This window comes from Hippocampus bargibanti, linkage group LG08 (genome assembly GCF_051943395.1).
Source record: "Hippocampus bargibanti isolate YZ-2025 linkage group LG08, ASM5194339v1, whole genome shotgun sequence".
Taxonomy (NCBI): Eukaryota; Metazoa; Chordata; class Actinopteri; order Syngnathiformes; family Syngnathidae; genus Hippocampus; species Hippocampus bargibanti.
The window spans coordinates 7,048,883-7,067,617 of NC_142741.1; the positions used below are offsets into that span (position 1 = coordinate 7,048,883).

Consider the following 18,735-nt stretch of genomic DNA (forward strand, 5'->3'; position numbering starts at 1 on the left):
CCTGCTACTTCCACACAAGGTTGTTAAATTTGACTGTTGACTCGCCCTCTGTTTAACCCAATTTTAACACACGCGTTGACACCGGCGCACGCAAGCTAACAAAACTTTAGTCATCCGAGAAGCAAATTCCACCTGCGCTAACAACCGTCGGCATCCACAGGAAGTGCCATAAATCGTCTTTTTACGATTCAATATGTGGATATTTTTCCTGCTACTTGGAAAAATAACCTGGTCACCAAGCGTCTCTCGTCCGTCTTGGTTTACGAAGCCGTTTTCAAGGCAGCTGTACAAGTTGTCTGTGGGCTAATCTCCCGACTGGCTACTAATCCACAGCAGCTGGCTCAACATCATTAGGCCATCTTGCCTCACTTAACATCACCCTGGACATTTATCTCATGTCCCCCTTATAGCGCTGGGAGTCCCCGAAAAACACTTGCCTTTGAGGGTGGGAAAAAAAAAAACAAATGCTGGCACACGATGTGCAAAAAATGTGTCCACTCCAGTGCCAGCGTTTTTGTCATTTTTATTGCAAATTGAGTTTTAGGACGACATAAAAATTATGGCGTAAGAAACCTTAGATTCTCTTCTTTCATTAAAAAAGTTAATTCCTAAGTTACATGGTCTGTAGTTATCTAAACTTGAACTTGGGGGTGGCTGTCCAAAATACAATACAATACATAAATAGTGATTCATGTAGCGCTTTAATAAAGCGCTAACGTGGACAAAAGGCAAATCATGCCCCCTCGTGGAAGGGAAAAAACCTTGCCAGAGGTCTGACAAGCACTTTATCGGCACCCCCTGCAAGAAAAACCAAAACCCGAAAAAAATTGGGAATGACACTCCACGTAATATTTTCAAATCCCGAATAAAAAAATCGGGAATGGCAGTGAATGAGCCAGACAATATTGGATTGGATTCGATGTACCTTTATTCGTCTCGCAGTGGAGAAATTTACATTTCACAGCAGCAAATTTATGAAAGGAAGTGGAAAGGAAAAAAAGAAGTAGAAAAACAAAATACAGGAGCTGCTGGAAAGGCAGCCACTCTTGAAGTAAAAACAAAACAAAATGCAAATATATGTCTTAATTTAGGGCCACTTACTACACTTTAAATTGTCTTCCGAATACAGTCAAGTTTTCGACCATAATATGTTCCCTAACCCTCTAACAAAACCGAAATATTTGCCATTTTAATCAACGTAATCAAAAATGGGTTTTAACGATATTGAACAATACAAAGACGTCGATTCACAATGGAACGCTACACGAGGATAATGCGTCGGCCACAATGAGACGTGACACCAGGAAGTGACATAAGGAAGCGGAGGGGAGTCGGGTGGTGCAATCAGGTACGCTGAGTCATTTTGGTTTGTAAACCGTGACATAAAAAAAGAGAGATCTTTCGTTGTGAACCGAATTGGTCGAGAACCGAGATGTTTAAAAACTCAGGTTTGACTGAATTTCGAATTTTTGGTTGCCGAGCAACAAAAAAATATTCAATCATGTCAAGATTTTTAGCCAAAAAGTTTTGAAAAATGCTTAGAAATTAAATGTATTATTATTATTATGGTAATATTTGTTTTATTTTTTTTTTAATTTATAAAAACAACAATTTACCGGGGGGCGGCCCGGTAGCCGGTTTGCGTCCCGCTCTGGCCTCCTCCTGTGTGGAGTTTGCATGTTCTCCCCAGACCCGCGTGGGTTTTCTCCGGGTCCTCCGGTTTCCTCCCACACTCCAAAAACATGCATGGCAGGCGGATTGACCATTCCAAATTGTCCCTAGGTGTGAGTGTGAGAGTGACTGTTGTATGTCTTTGTGTGCCCTGCGATTGGCTGGCAACCAATTCAGGGTGTTCCCCGCCTCGTGCCCGAAGACAGCTGAGATAGGCTCCAGCAACCCCCGTGACCCTAATGAGGAATAAGCAGTACGGAAAATGAGATGAGATGAGAACAATTTACCGGCTTCCCAAGGGCAATGGATGAAAATGGAACTTTTTGAAATTTTCGGCCACCATCAGAAAAAGTCGCCTTGTGGGGACCACAAAAAAAACAAGATGGCGGTGGCCTGACTTTGCCTAAATGCCTTTGTTGTCGTCCGCCAGAACGGTTTTGCTGTTGTACGACCACCCGGACACCACGCGGAGGAGAGCACGCCGATGTGAGTCAACGGAACAAACGCACGCGACACCTCCCGTCCTCTTTCCATATCATTCTTCCTTGTCTCCGTTCTCAGGGGATTCTGTTACTTCAACTCGGTGGCCATCGCCGCTAAACTTCTGCAGCAGAGGCTCAACGTCAGCAAGATCCTCATCGTCGACTGGGTAAGTTCCACGGAAAACAGCGCTAAAAAAAAAAACGAAGGAAATGTAAAAATTGAACACGTCCTGTCTCGTCTTTGCATCCGAAAATAAATAAATAGGGAGTCGGCCATTTTGGCACTGTTTCATTTCCTCTACCGTATTTTGAATAAGGCGCACTAGACTATAAGTGTTGTGAATGAATGGTTTCTATTCAAACTATTCTCATATAGAGGTAGCATCCGACTTACGACCGAGTTCTGTTCTGACCAAACGCCCGTAAGTCGAAATGGTTGTAAGTCGAAATACATTAAAAATGTTGAAAAGAGACTCAGAGGCTAAATGACTCGAAAACTCCCCCTCTGGTGCCATCACACGGTCGATTGCTGTGCGAGAGTGAGATGCTGGCTGGCCAATTGTTGTACGTGTTGCCGGCCTGCTAGCGCGTTGCGATGCCAAGCGTAGAATTACAATTTAAAAAATAGGGTCTGCAGGTCATGGTCGTAAGTATGGGTGGTCATAAGTCGGCCTTAAGTCGGATGTTACATGTATAAGGTGCACCGGACACCGTCTATTCATGAAAAAAAAAAAAAAAAAATATATATATATATATATATATATATATATATAAATTTTCCAAATATAAGGCACACTATATTCTAAGTCACTACAGGAGAGGCTGGGGTTACGTTATGCACCCATTGTTAACAAAACAGTCACATTTCGCCATCATTTTCCTTTTTGGATGTCAAACACGCAAGTGTTCGAAAACCGAAACAGCACTTTCCATTATAATCACTGTAAATTTTTGTAATCCGTTCCATGTCTCGAAAATTTGCCTTTTTGGATGTTAAACATCCCAATAGAAATGGCAGAATAGTATAATAACAATAATAACAATAATAATAATAATAATAATAATAATAATAATAATAATAATAATCTTCTTTTCCTTTCGGCTTTTCCCTTCAGGGGTCGCCACAGCGAATCAATGTCCTCCATCTAATCCGGTTTTGTGCATCCTCTTCCCTCACACCAGCTACCTTCATGTCCTCTTTGACCACATCCATAAACCTTCTCTTCGGTCTTCCTCTCGGTCTCCTGCCTGGCAGTTCAAGGCTCAGCATCCTTCTCCCGATATAGTCACTCTCTCTCCTCTGGACATGTCCAAACCATCTCAGTCTGGCCTTTCTGACTTTCTCTCCAAAGCCTCTAATATGGGTTGACCCTCTAATGTACTCATTCCTGATCCTATCCAACCTGGTCACTCCCAAAGAAAAAACCTCAACATCTTCAGCTCTGCTACCTCCAGCTCTGCTTCCTGTCTTTTCTTCAATGGCACTGTCTCCAGTCCAAACATCATGGCTGGTCTCACCACTGTTTTATACACTTTTCCTTTCATCCTAGCTGAAACCCTTCTATCACACATCATACCTGACATTTTTCTCCAGCCGCTCCAGCCAGCCTGGACACGCTTCTTCACCTCTTTTCCAAACTCTCCATTGCTCTGGACAGTTGACCCCAAGTACTTAAAATCCTCCACCTTCTTTATCTCTTCTCACACATATATACCGTCTTGCTGCGACTGATCTTCATTCCTCTCCTTTCCAGGTCTGTGTAAGCTCTCAGTCGTACAGGAGTGGTCCATCGATAAAAAGGTTTCTTCAGCCGTCATCTGTAGCGTCCGACATCTCCTTTCCAGGGCAGATCTCTAGTTTCTCTGCCACCTTTTTACACTTTTCCTTTCATCCTAGCTGAAACCCTTCTATCACACATCATACCTGACATTTTTCTCCAGCCGCTCCAGCCAGCCTGGACACGCTTCTTCACCTCTTTTCCAAACTCTCCATTGCTCTGGACAGTTGACCCCAAGTACTTAAAATCCTCCACCTTCTTTATCTCTTCTCACACATATATACCGTCTTGCTGCGACTGATCTTCATTCCTCTCCTTTCCAGGTCTGTGTAAGCTCTCAGTCGTACAGGAGTGGTCCATCGATAAAAAGGTTTCTTCAGCCGTCATCTGTAGCGTCCGACATCTCCTTTCCAGGGCAGATCTCTAGTTTCTCTGCCACCTGTTCCCCGCTCTCGCTACAGATCACAATGTCATCTGCAAACATCATGGTCCAAGGAGATTCTTGTCTAACATCGTCTGTCAGCCTGTCCATCACAATAGCAAATAAGAAGGGGCTCAGAGCTGACCCCTGGTGGAGTCCCACCTCCACTTTGAATTCCTCAGTCACACCGACAGCACACCTCACAACTGTCTTACAGTCATGATACATGTCTTGTACCGCTCTGACATACTTTTCCGTCACTCCAGACTTCCTCATGCAATGCCACAGCTCTTCTCTGGGCACCCTGTCATACGCTTTCTCCAGATCTACAAGGACACAATGCTTCTGACCTTCTCTGTACTTTTCTATCAGCATTCTTAAAGCAAACACTGCATTTGTAGTACTCTTTTTTGGCATGAAGCCATACTGCTGCTCACAAATGTTCACTTCTGCTCTTAGTCTAGCTTTGTCACGTCACTGGAGGCTCGAGGGCAGGGCTCGAGTGACGAAAGGAAAGCGGGGAGTGTGGATCCAAAATACACGGCGAGACAGATACTCGTGAACAAAAGTCTTTACTGAGGCACGCATGAAAAAATGACAGCAGGATGAGGTGAGTGAGGGAGATCGGTGACAGCTGATCTGACGGCACGGAAGTAACAGGGTGGCTTTCAGAATACTCCGACGGAGACTGTATTGCGCGATCGGTAGATATAGTCAGAAGGCACAATCAAGGGAATGACAATCAGCTGTGGGAACCCAGGTGCTTGATGATGAGAGGGGCCCTCTCCAGGGAGCAGCGGAGGAGGTGACAGGAGGGGCGGGGCGCGCCCAGGACGCCGACGAGATGTGACAAGCTTCAACTACTCTTTCCCAGAGTTTCATTGTATGGCTCATCAACTTTATTCCTCTGTAGTTAGTACAACTCTGCACATCTCCCTTATTCTTAAAAATGGGCACGAGTACACTTCGTCTCCATTCTTCAGACATCTGTTCACCATCTAAGATCTTGTTGAATAACCCAGTCAGGAACACCACCGCCACCTCTCCAAGACACTTCCATACCTCGATTGGTAACTCATCAGGCCCGAGTGCCTTTCCCCCCTTCATCCTCTTCAGCGCCCTCCTCACTTCATCCTTGCTAATGCTTGCTACGTCTTGGTCCACAAAAGTCACATCTTCGACTCTTTGTTCCTTCTCATTTTCCTCATTCATCAATTCTTCAAAGTACTCTTTCCATCTTGCCATCACACTTCTGGCACCTGTTAATACATTGGCATCTCTATCCTTAATCACCCGAACCTGCTGCAGGTCCTTACCATCTTTGTCTCTCTGTTTCGCCAGCCTGTAAAGATCAGTCTGGCCGGCCGAGGATACAATTCATCATAGGCCTCTTGTTTGGCCTTTGCCACCTTTACTTTAACCGTGCGCTGCATCTTCTTGTACTGCTGTCTACATTACATTTCGACCACAATCTGTTTCATAAATCTTCAAAAACTGAAACATCACTTTCTATTCTAATCAATGTAAAATATTTTAATCCGTTCAAGTCTAGAAAATAACTATTCAAGTGTTTTACAACATAAACTGCATAAAAACGTAATAATGGAGCACAGCATTTGTAAATGAATATAAAAACCAATTTTAATAGAAATCAATATATATATATGTATCGTATTGTATTTTGTACGGCCTCAAATCAGTCCAGACCCATATAAGTTAGGAATTAACTGTTTTTTTCTGATGAAAGAAGAGAGCCTAAGGTTTCTTACACTGAATTGAATGTTTATGTAGTCCTAAAACTCAATATTCGCCAACATTTAATAACTTATAGATTCTACATGAAACAAAAAAAGTCACATTTGTGAAGCTTAAACTGTGATTCATCATTTTTCTCAATAACAAAAAAAAGCTGATGGGGCGGTTTTCGAGGCCCTCATTTTTAGATTTTTTTTCCCTCCCCGCCTGCCATTGTTGTGTAGCGTGTGGCCACACCAAAGAATCGTAAACAGATGATGACTAGTCGCATTTTTTCAGGACATGTCGTCCAAAAAGAGGCTTTAAAGAGCGCACGACAACGGCGCGGTTTGCGTGGAGGTGGAGCGCAGCGTTGTCGTGCGGCTCGGGACTATTCTCGGAAAAGCCTTTGATGGCCCTTTTTATTTTCCATTTCCTTTTCGGTCTGTCCGTCTGTCTGCTGTATGAGACGTTCCGACGGCGCTTTGTCGTGCTACCAGACACCAGACAACGGGGATGTTTTTTGGGAGCGTCCATTAAAACCAGACCGTTTGTTTAACTCGGAACCGGCTCTCATTCGGAATCTGGGATTCGAGTCATTCTTCAAACGAATGGGAGCTTTCTGGGGGGTATAGGGGTGGTGTTTTTATGTACAGTGGTACCTCGGTTCTCGACCATAATTCGTTCCAGGACCCTGTTCGAAAAGCGATTTTTTTTCGAACACCGAAACCACCTCTTTGCTCCTGTCACTTGCGAGTTGACAGCGGGGGAGGGCGGGCGGGGCTGCCTCTCCCGGCCGTTCTCCACCTGCTGTCAATTCTCTAATCACGGACACGGGGCATTTATACCGTTCGCGATCACATTGCCAATGCCGGATGATTGCCTCACCTCGCCACCGTACCTGGACTCTTCCTTCGATGCGCGAGTGTATCCGGTCCGAGGTATTTTCCCTGCGTCCCGTAAATGTATGTCATCTTCCGGGATTGCGTAATTTTGCACCCTCGTGTGCCATTTGCTTTTTGGCGTAGTAAGCGGGTCGGATCACCCCCTGCCTTCTTACTCGCCGTGTTTTCTTTGATTTGTGAATAAACATCCTGCTTGGGTGTCTGCTTTGGGATCCCAAACATTCCACTACGTTCCGACGAGTCAGCTGCCGTCACTCTCGGTCGGAACGTGACAGCTATGGATGATTCGGCTACAGGATGTTCTTTTCTCTTCAAATATCTATCCAATGACACTTGCTCTCACCACCACAGTCACATCACTAGATTTCACAACCTCCTTATTCTTTAATATCGTATTGATCGTAGATTTCGCCATGCTGTATTCCCTAGCCAGATCAGACACTCGCACACCTCCTTCATATTTTGCGATTATTTCTTTCTTAAATGCAATAGTTGTACGCACTACTTTTCTTTTGTCACTTTAAGCAGCACTTAGGAGGCATGATTAGGGGCTAAAACTCTTCGTACACCTATATTAAACGCTCGAGCAAAACGCAGCACGTCCGCTAGCGACAACAGTTGGTCACGGAGAGAGCGATACACCCGTGCGCCGCTCAGCTCCCCACCCTCGCGTACGCCCTCACGCGTCGTATTGGCGTTCGAACACCGATTGATGTTCGAACGCCGAAGCAAGAATATCTGGAATATTTTGTTCGAACACCGATTTGTTCGAACAGTGAGGCGTTCGAGAACCGAGGTACCACTGTACATACATACGTACGTACATATGTTTACATTCGAATAGACCCTTCCCCTATAAGGGGAAGGACCCTGAATAGGGCTGCTCAGATGCACAAGATGCTGCCGAAGGACAATGTTGCTCCATCCCATCTTCACAACGACCATCAATCCTGTACCGCCCCTGTGTAGGAATCAAGCTAGAAGCTTCCAGTCACATCCATGACCTGCCCTGTCACTTTATCCTATCGCCAGTGGGCTTATATGGTAGAAGCTGAAACCTGCGGTACGAGTGGATTTAGTGTGATGGACGGGGCGCGCAATTCCTTCCCCCACATACTTGGCCGCACCCACTGTATTCCAGTGGCATGAGTGAGGACTCAAGACGACCTTCAAGTGAGTGCAGTTGCAGGGGGCTGCCGGTGGTCCGATTTGTTGGACTCCGCCTATGCCTACCCCCGGGTGTGGATTTGGGATCACTCTTTGTCTGGTCTCTACCCTCCGACCTGTTCGGCTTGGGTGACCCTGCCAGGAGTACAAGACTCCAGCCGACATAGCTCTCGGGGTCATGGAGACGCGCAAAGTGCCTCACCACGATAAGGTGGTGATCCCAGTTGAGGTACAAATAAGTACATCAGAATCAGAATCACAATCAGAATCAGAATCATCTTTATTGCCAAGTATGTAGAACACACAAGGAATTTGTTTCCGGTAGAACACGCTGCACTGGTATCGTCTGCTGGATTTGGTGCGCATGGATCGGTAGCGGCTGCCTGAGGGGAGTAGCTGGAAAAGGTGGTGGGCAGGGTGCAGAGGGTCCAGTAGGATTTTCTGGATACGTACATACATACATATGTACATACATACATACATAAATAGGTACATAAAAAGTCCATAAATAGTAAATAAAAAGTAAATAACAACTAAATATGTAAATATGTAATGTATTATTATTATTATTATTATTATTATTATTATTATTATTATTATTATTATTATTATTATTATTATTAAAAACAAAAAAATATTTTTTTGTTTGGGAAATAGTTGCTTACTTTATAAATTGTCTCATGTATTAATTGATTCCTATTAATCAAATAATTGATGAATTGGTTCATCAAATAATTGATTTATCAATTAATCAAATAATCGAATAATATCAAATCAAATAATAAGAATATGACTACTATTAATAATAAATAATAATAATTATTATTATTATTTTAGCTTAGCATTTATTAGTCTCACAGTGGACACATTTACAATAGTGTATTTTAATTTAATATAAATTTAATCATACTACTTTGTTCTTGTATGGACTAGTCAAGGCTGGGTTGAGTGAACGCTGGCGCGTGTGGCTGCCAAAGTGTCCTTGAGAGTTTTGAAAGGCGCTTATAAATGAAAGGTATAATAATAATAATAATAATAATAATAATAATAATGATCATGACAATGGCCGGTAGTTCAGTGGTTAGCACACCGGCTTCACCGTGCAGAGGTCGCCGGTTCGCGTCCCGGTCCGGCCTCCCTGTGTGGAGTTTGCATGTTCGCGTGGGTTTTCTCCGGGTCCTCCATTTCCCTCCCACACTCCAAAAACATGCATGGCAGGCAGATTGACTACTCCAAATTGTCCCTAGGTGTGAGTGTGAGAGTGACTGTTGTATGTCTTTGTGTGCCCTGCGATTGGCTGGCAACCAATTCAGGGTGTCCCCCGCCTCGTGCCCGAAGACAGCTGAGATAGGCACCAGCAACCCCCGCGACCCTAATGAGGAATAAGCGGTACAGAAAATGAGATGAGATGAGAATCAAATAATCGATTAATTGATAAATTGATTATTTCAAGAAAACACTCCCAGCTGATTGATAAGTAATTGGAGGGGTTCAGTGTGTCCATCTTAACTCATTCACTGCCATTCACGAATTTATCCAGGAATTGAAAATATGACGTAGAGCGCCATTCCCAAATTTGTTCGGGTTTTGGTTTTTCTTGTTTGGGTGCCGATAAAGCGCTGGCCATGACCTGCAATATACTTGACGGATGATGACTTGATGCCATGAAAAAGGGATTACATTGTTTTTTTGTCGTGATGGCTCTTTAGCCCAAGTTAGCTGATGTTGACGTTTTTGTTTTGCATCACCAGGACGTTCACCACGGCAACGGGACCCAGCAGGCTTTCTACACCGACCCCAGCGTTCTTTACCTGTCCTTACATCGCTATGACGATGGCAACTTTTTCCCAGGAAGTGGAGCACCTGATGAGGTACACCACTGGCCCTTTCAAAATAAAACATTTTTTTGGAAGAATTCATGGCCGACTCGTGTTTGCCGTTAGGTTGGCAGCGGCCCCGGTACCGGCTTCAACGTCAATGTGGCCTTCACCGGAGGACTGGAACCACCCATGGGGGATGCCGAGTACTTGGCAGCATTCCGGTAATTTCTTATCTCGTGTAAATTATTTTGAAATGGCCCCTAAATACCAAGCCAATGGCGAGTACGGCATCCGTTACCGTGACGACCTGAGGCGCAAATTGTGGTGGTTTGGTGGGATGAACAAGGCAAGCAAGCCTCCAAGGTTAAACACCTGCCATTGAATGAAAATAATTTTCCCTCTCGGAAGCAGCACTTCATCCACTTTGCAATGCGCAGATCAGCAAATGTGGCACATGAAGTGGACACAAAACCGAAAATATGCTTCTGTGTGCCACATCGCTTTTGCGGGGGATCAAGTTTGATACGCAAGAAAAGCATAGTGAAAAAAAGAATATTGTTTCTAATGAAAAACAGAGGCTCTCTCTTTTCTCTCTCTCCCTCTTTCTATATTGCTCGCTCTCTCTCTCTCTCTCTCTCTCTCTCTCTCTCTCTATCTCTCTCTCTCTCTCTCTCTCTCTTTCTCATTCTCTTTGTCTTGCTCACTCGCTCGCCCTCTCTCTCTCTCTCTCTCTCTCCCTCTCTCTCTCTTGCTCACTCACCCCCTCTCTCTCTCTGTCTCTCTCTCTTTCTCTCTGCCTTGCTCGCCCTCTCTCTCTCACCCTTTCTCTCTGTCTATCTTTCTCGCTCACCCTCTCGTTCTCGCTCTCTCTTTCTCGCTCACCCTCTCTTTTGCTCGCTCACCCTCTCCCCCTGTCTCTTGCTCGCTCGCCCTCTTTCTCTCTCTCTTTGTCTTGCTCGCTCGCTCGCCCTCGCTCTCTCTCTTTCTTGCTCGCTCACCCTCTCTTTCTCACTCTCTCTCTTGCTCGCTCACCCTCTCTCCCTGTTTCTCTCTCTTTTGCTCACTCGTCCTCTCTCTCTCTCTCTCTCTCTCTCTCTCTCTCTCTCTATCTCTCTCTCTCTTTCTCTCTTCTCTCACTTCTCCTTTCACTTACTCAATGAGAGGGGAGATGAATTAAACTTAATTCAAGCCAGCTCCCCTCCCGGCCAGATGACGCGGCTTTGAAGAGTTAGTGTGCGTGTTAGTGTTTTTTTAAAGATTTTTTTTACTCATTCCCATCCCTCCTGTCGTGTTCTGCTGGACATTTTTTTATGAACGGAGGGGGAAACCCTGAAGGTTTTGCAATGTAGCTTTATGTTGACAGCTTGTGGCGGGCCTTTTTTTACACATTGTAAAAGATTATGAAATGGACCTACAGTCAGTCTATGTTGTTCTAAACCACATCAACCGTTCCCAAGGGTGCTTACGGAAATGAGATATTCACTCTAAACCTCTATTTATCTCGTCACGGATCGCGTTTTGGTCCGCTCAACTGACTTGGAAGTGCAGGCGTTGCAGGCTCACTTCCCACTCGGTGATGGTGCGAACCAACCAGAGTCCAGAGTCCTTCTTCAGAGTTGATTCATGACGTATTAGTATTGGCTAATAATCTTCAACTGCAACGTATTAAAAGTCGCCGAATGGTGTCACGTTTGCTGCCACCTAGTGATAGTAATGAAAAATATGTCGGAACAGTTAGCGCCTATCTAAAGTTAAATAAAGTAATCAGCCGAGTGCCCGATTGTATCTCAAAAGCCTGGGAAGTGAAGGTGCCGTATAATTCCATTTTCCGTTATAAGTGCTCATCTCACATGACTCGATTCCAAAACAAGCAACGTGGCAAATAGCTCCCGCGCCGTAAGTCTTCCTGAAAAATTCCGTCTTCCTCCCACGTGCCAGCCTCCAACCTGATTGCTGGAGTCGTCTCACTTCCGAATATGTCGAGATTTCATTCCGGCGGGGCGGGAGGCACAAGTCGTCAGAGCAGCTGCTTTTATCATCATACATATATTTTTTTTAATATCATATAAATAAAGATGTATAAAAAATGTTCCTCCCACGTTCCAATAGGCAGGTTAACGAACAGTCAAAAATATCCCAATAATAATAATAATAATAATAATAATAATAATAATAATAATAATACATTCGATTTATGCACACGACACCCATGAGGCCAAATGCAACCATATACCTGATCTATGCATCCTAAAGGCACCCTCACAGTGCCTCGTCCCCCCACCGAGACAAGTGCATGAATATGTGGGGTATGTGTGTGGTGCGGTCTTCCCAATGTAAGGTAGCAATTTGGTGGTGAACAAGAGTGGAAAAGCCAGGGTGCCCACCCCCCCTCCAAAGTTAACAATCCGCAAACAGCAAACCATCACGGTACCTCTGAGGGCCTTTTTAAACTACAGAGGACCTACACGGGAACCCTGCGGTACTCCGTCGCTCCTCACTAACTAAATATCAGACACTCCCTCTTACACCTTTCAAAAATGTGCCTTCAGAGGACATTAAAAGTCTCCGTGTTTGGTAACTATTGACAGAGAAAATGAAACATCCGTGTAGTCTTGTGCGAGGCAAGAAACCGTCACACTCCTAGACTGATTTAGTCGTATGTGTGTGCAAAGAGTCGATATAGGCGGTTCAGGAGCTGCATGTCAAGTCGGAGTGGTCATTCACCACACCCATCCACTTTTAGAAGTATCTGTTGGACTTGACTTCCATGCAATTAGAACTTCCCACTGGCTCTTTTCGACTTAACGGCGCTTCCCTTACTGCCTGCCAATTTTTCAAAATTACCATTTCTGCGGTGACTTTTACTTCCGCCAGCACGTGCTCAATGGATGCGTGTGTGTGTGTCTGTGTTTTTTTTGTTTTTTTTTTGCTTTAAATAAATAAATAATTTCAAGGGATGATCCAAGCTGTGTTATTGCTGTTTGATCGTCTGTAATCTTTGTTTCGGTGAATCTGTCTGAGGTCTCAGCGGCGACTTTGCCTGCGCTTGACTGAGCAACTTGAAACCTCCACACGGTTTGATAATAATAATACATTTCATTTATAAGCGCCTTTCAAAACACTCGAGGTCACTTTACAGTCACGGGATAGATTTTTCTGTGGGCAAGCAGTGGCAGCCACACGTGCCATCGTTCACTCAACCTGGAATAACTCAAATAGATAGAAAGCTAGCTAGCTAGCTAGCTAATAGATAGCTACATAGCTAATACATAGCCAGCTAGATAGATAGCTAATATGTTTCCTGACTTGACTTGACTTGAAGATTGCATCAGTAAATTAACTTTTTGGTTTCTATCACGCTGAGGAATGGGTGGGGTGACAGTTCTTTTCTCAGGAAACGTTGTTGTGTTTCTTGGACCGGTTAGTGTTTGGCCTTGTCAGCTGCTGTGTCGCTCAGCCAGCCTTCTCACATGACTACTACAAAAATGTGTCAGATAAGAAGGTCGGAAATCGCAATGGGTGCGAACTGTCCAGACCTCTTTATGCGCAGTTGTATGTGTATATTCCCAAAATTATGTGTCCAATTGTTTCCCTTTGCAGGACGGTGGTAATGCCCATAGCCAACGAATTCGCCCCAGATGTGGTACTGGTATCATCTGGTTTTGACCCAGTGGACGGGCACGCGCCGCCTTTGGGTGGATACACGTTGACCGGTAAATGTAAGTACCAAAATAATCCGATTTAATATTCCAAATAAAATATTATTTGTGATTCTATGTTGCAAAGCTTAGGCCACATAGTGGATTTGTGTTTAATAATATATTTGCACTTGGGGAGCATTTTAAAACAACCACTGCCGTAAACAAAGTGCTGTACATAGAGTAAAAATAATTTGTATCCGACAAACAATGAAATAAAAAATAAAGAACAAAAAACTCCAAAATGAGCCAGTGAAGAGACGCCATAGTAGTAGTGATGTGCTCCCTCTTGCAAGTAGCAGTTGAGAGACAAGCGGCGGCATTCTGGCCCAACTGAATTTGCTTGATGGAGGTAATCCAGCTTCATGGACCCCCCCACCAACATTTTCTTTACACGGTTTATCATTTTCCAGGTTTCGGCTACCTGACCAGGCAGCTGATGGCTCTGGCAGGCGGTCGGCTGGTACTCGCCCTGGAGGGAGGCCATGACCTCACTGCCATATGTGACGCGTCCGAGGCCTGCGTCTCCGCTCTGCTCGGCAATGAGGTATAATGAGAACCACGGGACGGACTTTCTCGAGAAACGGTCACCGACTGTCTTTTAAGCGGCAACGGTAATGGTCTCACTTTGGCTCTGGTGGACCTGATGTTACTGGTTAAATGATGGTCTGAAGCTTTAAAAAATCACGATGATGAGGTCCAATCATGCTTTATATTAGCCAAAAAGTAAGTAAAGTCCAACCTGGGTTTTCGAAGGTCTTGGTTCTTGACCAATTCAATTTTTGACCAAAAATTTCAGGTTTTTCTTATGCCTAGGTTTAAATCGAAAATGGGTTCTCGAGCAAACTGAGCTTATACATCACTTCCTCGGGTCGCGTCTGGGAAATGTTTCGGTTTTCGGAACTGGTTTCTGGAACGGATTATGGTTGAAAAACCAGGTTTGACTGTGTCCTGAAGGACTGGAAAGGGGAACATTCGAAACAGTTCCCCTTGGGTTTTCTTGATCAGAGTCACTCAAGGATTGAGAAGAAAGCCCATTGGACAATTGGAGGGCCTCTGAAACCTCATCGTACGTCCATGATCGAGTCCTTCGCAAGACACCAGGAAGTAGAAGGTTTCCAGGCAAAAGGTTAATCGTGGGAGTTTGTGTAGGTTGGAATCCGGATCGCAGTTTTGCGATTCATGACACGCAACAGAAGAGCCAAAACGGCAGAAGCCACCTCCGGTTTTTCTTGGACCTGATGGAGAAGTCGGAGAACTCTGTCATAGTGTTCTCCCTCTGGGCCAGATTATGTAACTAAAATAACTTCTTCTTCTTTGGATTATTTTGTTGAGTGACTACTGTACCGTGGTGATAAACCCCCAATCGATACTCTCGGTCTGTATCCACATCGTCTGTCATTTTTAGCAAGTGAAAGTGTTAAAAAATAGTTTTTATGGCAGGGTCTAGGGGGGTGTACAGGTCACCGGACGAATGCCGAGAAGAGCTGAAAATTCGAAAATAGGCAATGAGGCAATTGCCTGAGCCCTGCGGGACGCCGGCTCACTAGCAGCCGAGGCCTCACATCTGAAAGCGCTTACCCCCCCAACCCTCACAGGCTTCTTTTCCGCGGGGTCGGCCCGGGTCTCCGGATCAGATCGGACGGGGAAACGCGGGAATCCTTTGAAGTGGAGCGTGAGGAAAGCTGATTTTCAACCAAGCGGCATCCGATTGAAAATGTGTCTTTTTCTCGTGTCATGTTTCTAATTGGCCTTCGTTGCTTCCAATAACCGCCTGGTCCAACTTTTCGTGCCCGAAAACGGTTTTGCCAAACGCGGTTCAAAGACAAAACTTCAACCGGCGGAATGAGGGTCAAGCTCAACCTTGACGCGTGAGGTCATGTGACCGCGCCTTCACATTTCGATCCTTCGAATTTTGATACCCGGCAAAGCAGAAAGAGGCTGAAATGTGCCCGATGGGATGAAAACAGGAAGCGAGTACCTTTATCATAATATCAGGTAATGGTCCTGGAATGCGGCTGGAAAACATCAATGGTTGCGAGAAACAAGACCCGGCAGCGACGGCGGGATGCTTTTTGGGCTTTTTCTTTTCTAGAAATATGTATGGCACAATCATTTATACCCGTAAGCCTCCATATTACCTCATTAACTCATTAACTGCCAGACGATATCTGGCTGGCTGGCTCGCTATCTGGCTGGCTGGCTCGCTATCTAGCTGGCTAGCTATTAGCTATCTATTGGCGAGCTAGCTAGCTTTCTATCTATATGCTATCTAGCTCCCCGACCAGCTATCTAGCTAACTATCTATTAGCTATATAGCTATCTAGATGGCTGGCTAGCTATGTATCTGGCTAGCTATTAGCTAGCTATTGGATAGCTTTCTATCTATTTAAGTTACGTCCTGGTTGAGTGAACGCTGGCGTGTGTGGCTGCCGCTGCTCACCCACAGAAAAACTTATCCTGTGACTGTAACTTGACCTTGAGAGTTTTGCCAGTCATCTGGAAGGACCTCTTGCCCACCCAGTGCTTGTCTTACCTCCTTCCTAAATGTCATGCAACACTCTTCCTTTTTCAACATCCACCATTTTGTCCTCACTTCAGCCTTTGGTTTCTTCATCTTCTTCACTGTCAGCGTCATCCTACACACCAACCTATGCTGTCTGGCTACACTCTCACCAACCACTACTTTGCAGTCACTGATTTCCTTTAGATGGCGCCGTTGACACAAAATGTAGTCTACCTGTGTACTTCTGCCTCCACTCTTATAGGTCACCCTATGTTCCTGTCTTTTCTGAAAGAAAGTATTCACAATAGCCATTTCCATCCTCTTAGCAAAGTCAACCACCATCTGTCCTTCAGCGTTCCTCATCTGGAGTCCAAACCTGCCCATCACCTCCTCATCATATTTGTTTCCTGCGCCAACATGCCCATTGAAGTCTCCACCAATTACAATCCTCTCACTTCTCGGGATGTTCTGTATAACTTCATCAAAGTCCAACCAAAATTTGTCCTCTTATAAATGAAATGTATTATTATTATTATTATTATTATTATTATTATTATTATTATTATTATTATTATTATTATTATTATTATTATTATTATTATTATTATTGGGGATTGGGTTACAGACAGAGAGAGTGAGGCCGTTCTCCAAAAACCAAAATGGCGTCTTCGGTTAAAGCCACGTGATTGGTCAAGAACCCAGCAGTGGGAGGGGGGGGTTAAACATTAAAGAGACAGGCAGACAGGGAGATAGTGAGAAAAAACACACACACAAAAGGGAGATGACAGAGCTTGAAACAAAAAAAAAGTGTGAGAGTGTGAGTATAGTGAGAAAACAGTTAAAATATATTTTAACTGTTTTCTATCCATTTTCTCACTATTCTCACACTTTTGTTCAGACTGAATAATTAACCCGCACAAGTCATCTGTACACTTGATGCAAAAAGCTATCAACCCAGCTAAACAGATCACAATTGATGAAGAACGAGACAATTATCACAGAAAAAACACCAACAAGGAATCATTCCTCAAGATGGTCGAAGAAGAAGGCTACATTCCTCATCAAGTGTTTAATGCTGAGGAAACCGGACACTCCATTCCATCAAGCCATTAACGACCATCACAAAGGTAAATAAAATGACTTTATTGTATAGTACAGTTTATTTCTTTAATCATAATACTATAGCACATTTATTATACATAAAATAAGGTATATTTTGTGTAGTTTTAAGGCTTAGAAATAGGAAATTATGTTTTATGCGGACCTGGGAAAGCATTATTCTCATTTTAATGGTTTCCTATGGGAAATAAATTTTCGGGATACACACTTTCGCCTTACACACTCTGGAACCAATTAAGTTCGTAAGCCAAGGTCCCACTGTATATTACTTTCTGGTGACGCGTCTCATGATGACCGATGCATCATTTACTTGTAGCGTTCCATTGTTAGCGGGTGTCTTTGTACTGTTCAATCACAATATTTGTTTTTTTATCCGACATAATAATGGGAAATGTTTCGGTTTTCCACCAAATTGGTTTTCGAACAGGTTTCTGAAACGAATTATGGTGGAAAACCCAACTTTGACTGTACATGCAGTATACTTGATGGATGCATTCCGCAATGCCGGCCTATGCCGTCGTCGTACGTAATGCTAATGTGTCCGTCGTTAAAAATTTCCCAAGTGATGTATTAATGACGGCGATATTAGGCCGTGAACTTCGGACGGATTAACGATGGCTCGCGAACAGATGTTGCGACACGCGCTCATTAGCGACCATTTGCTAAACAACAAGCTAATATGCTAATGGATAGCAGCTGTCGGCGACTTTGTTTTTCAGCTCCGCTTACAGTAAGACGCTCAAATTCACCTGCGCCTTTTCCGGCGACCGACAATTCGGCAACGAGCGGCCCACCTGGTTTGCTCGGCACACGCCATTACCCGTGCTCAGTTAGCATGACATAATCAACGGGTTTTGGCGACCGCTAACACATGTCCGCCGCCACAACGGTAAACAATGGACGCCTTGTGGGCCTTTTTTCTTTTTGCTGAACAAGTGGAATTCCACCTTTTTCCACTGTTTTGGTTTCTGACCCCCCTAGCCCCCCTTGGAATGTTTATACCGGCAGCACATTCCTCGCTCTGAGCTGGTGGCTTTCCGCCACGTCTCGCTCAGGTTTGCCATGGACGTCGCAAAAGCCGTTGCCAAGTTGCCATTCGTGTCATTGTGGACCATGTTGCCTTTCATATCGTGTTTGCCCTTCTGCCGGGTGCCCCCAGAGGACCCTGACATGAGCCATTAAAGTTTATAAGCATGGGGCCCAGCTGTCAATCAGGTCGACAACCCACCCCATCCAATCACTCTCCGAGGTGAACCCCGCGGAACCCCAGAGAACCCCCCCTGACCTCGCTTTGACAGGGAGTTCAAGTAAGCGAGGCTAGTCTGGTTTTGACCGGCTTTCCCCGATGCTCCGTGGCAACTTTTTGCCACGGAGCCTTTTCCAAATTCCGATAAAATACGACACCCTGGGCTATCTTAGTGAATTTGTCCTTGG

General features: G+C 44.5%; 1 protein-coding gene across 5 annotated transcripts in view; it reads left to right on the forward strand.

Moving 5' to 3' along the window:
- Nucleotides 1–18,735, forward strand: part of LOC148894478 (histone deacetylase 4-like) — a 120,620-nt gene that overhangs the window by 95,797 nt on the left and 6,088 nt on the right. For all 5 annotated transcript variants that reach the window (XM_089002599.1, XM_089002600.1, XM_089002598.1 and 2 more), the window contains 6 exons: nt 2,102–2,157; nt 2,233–2,320; nt 9,910–10,029; nt 10,102–10,199; nt 13,579–13,697; nt 14,090–14,223. In XM_089002599.1, the coding sequence (XP_088858725.1) occupies nt 2,102–2,157; nt 2,233–2,320; nt 9,910–10,029; nt 10,102–10,199; nt 13,579–13,697; nt 14,090–14,223 (615 nt within the window). The remainder of the gene's footprint in view (nt 1–2,101; nt 2,158–2,232; nt 2,321–9,909; nt 10,030–10,101; nt 10,200–13,578; nt 13,698–14,089; nt 14,224–18,735) is intronic.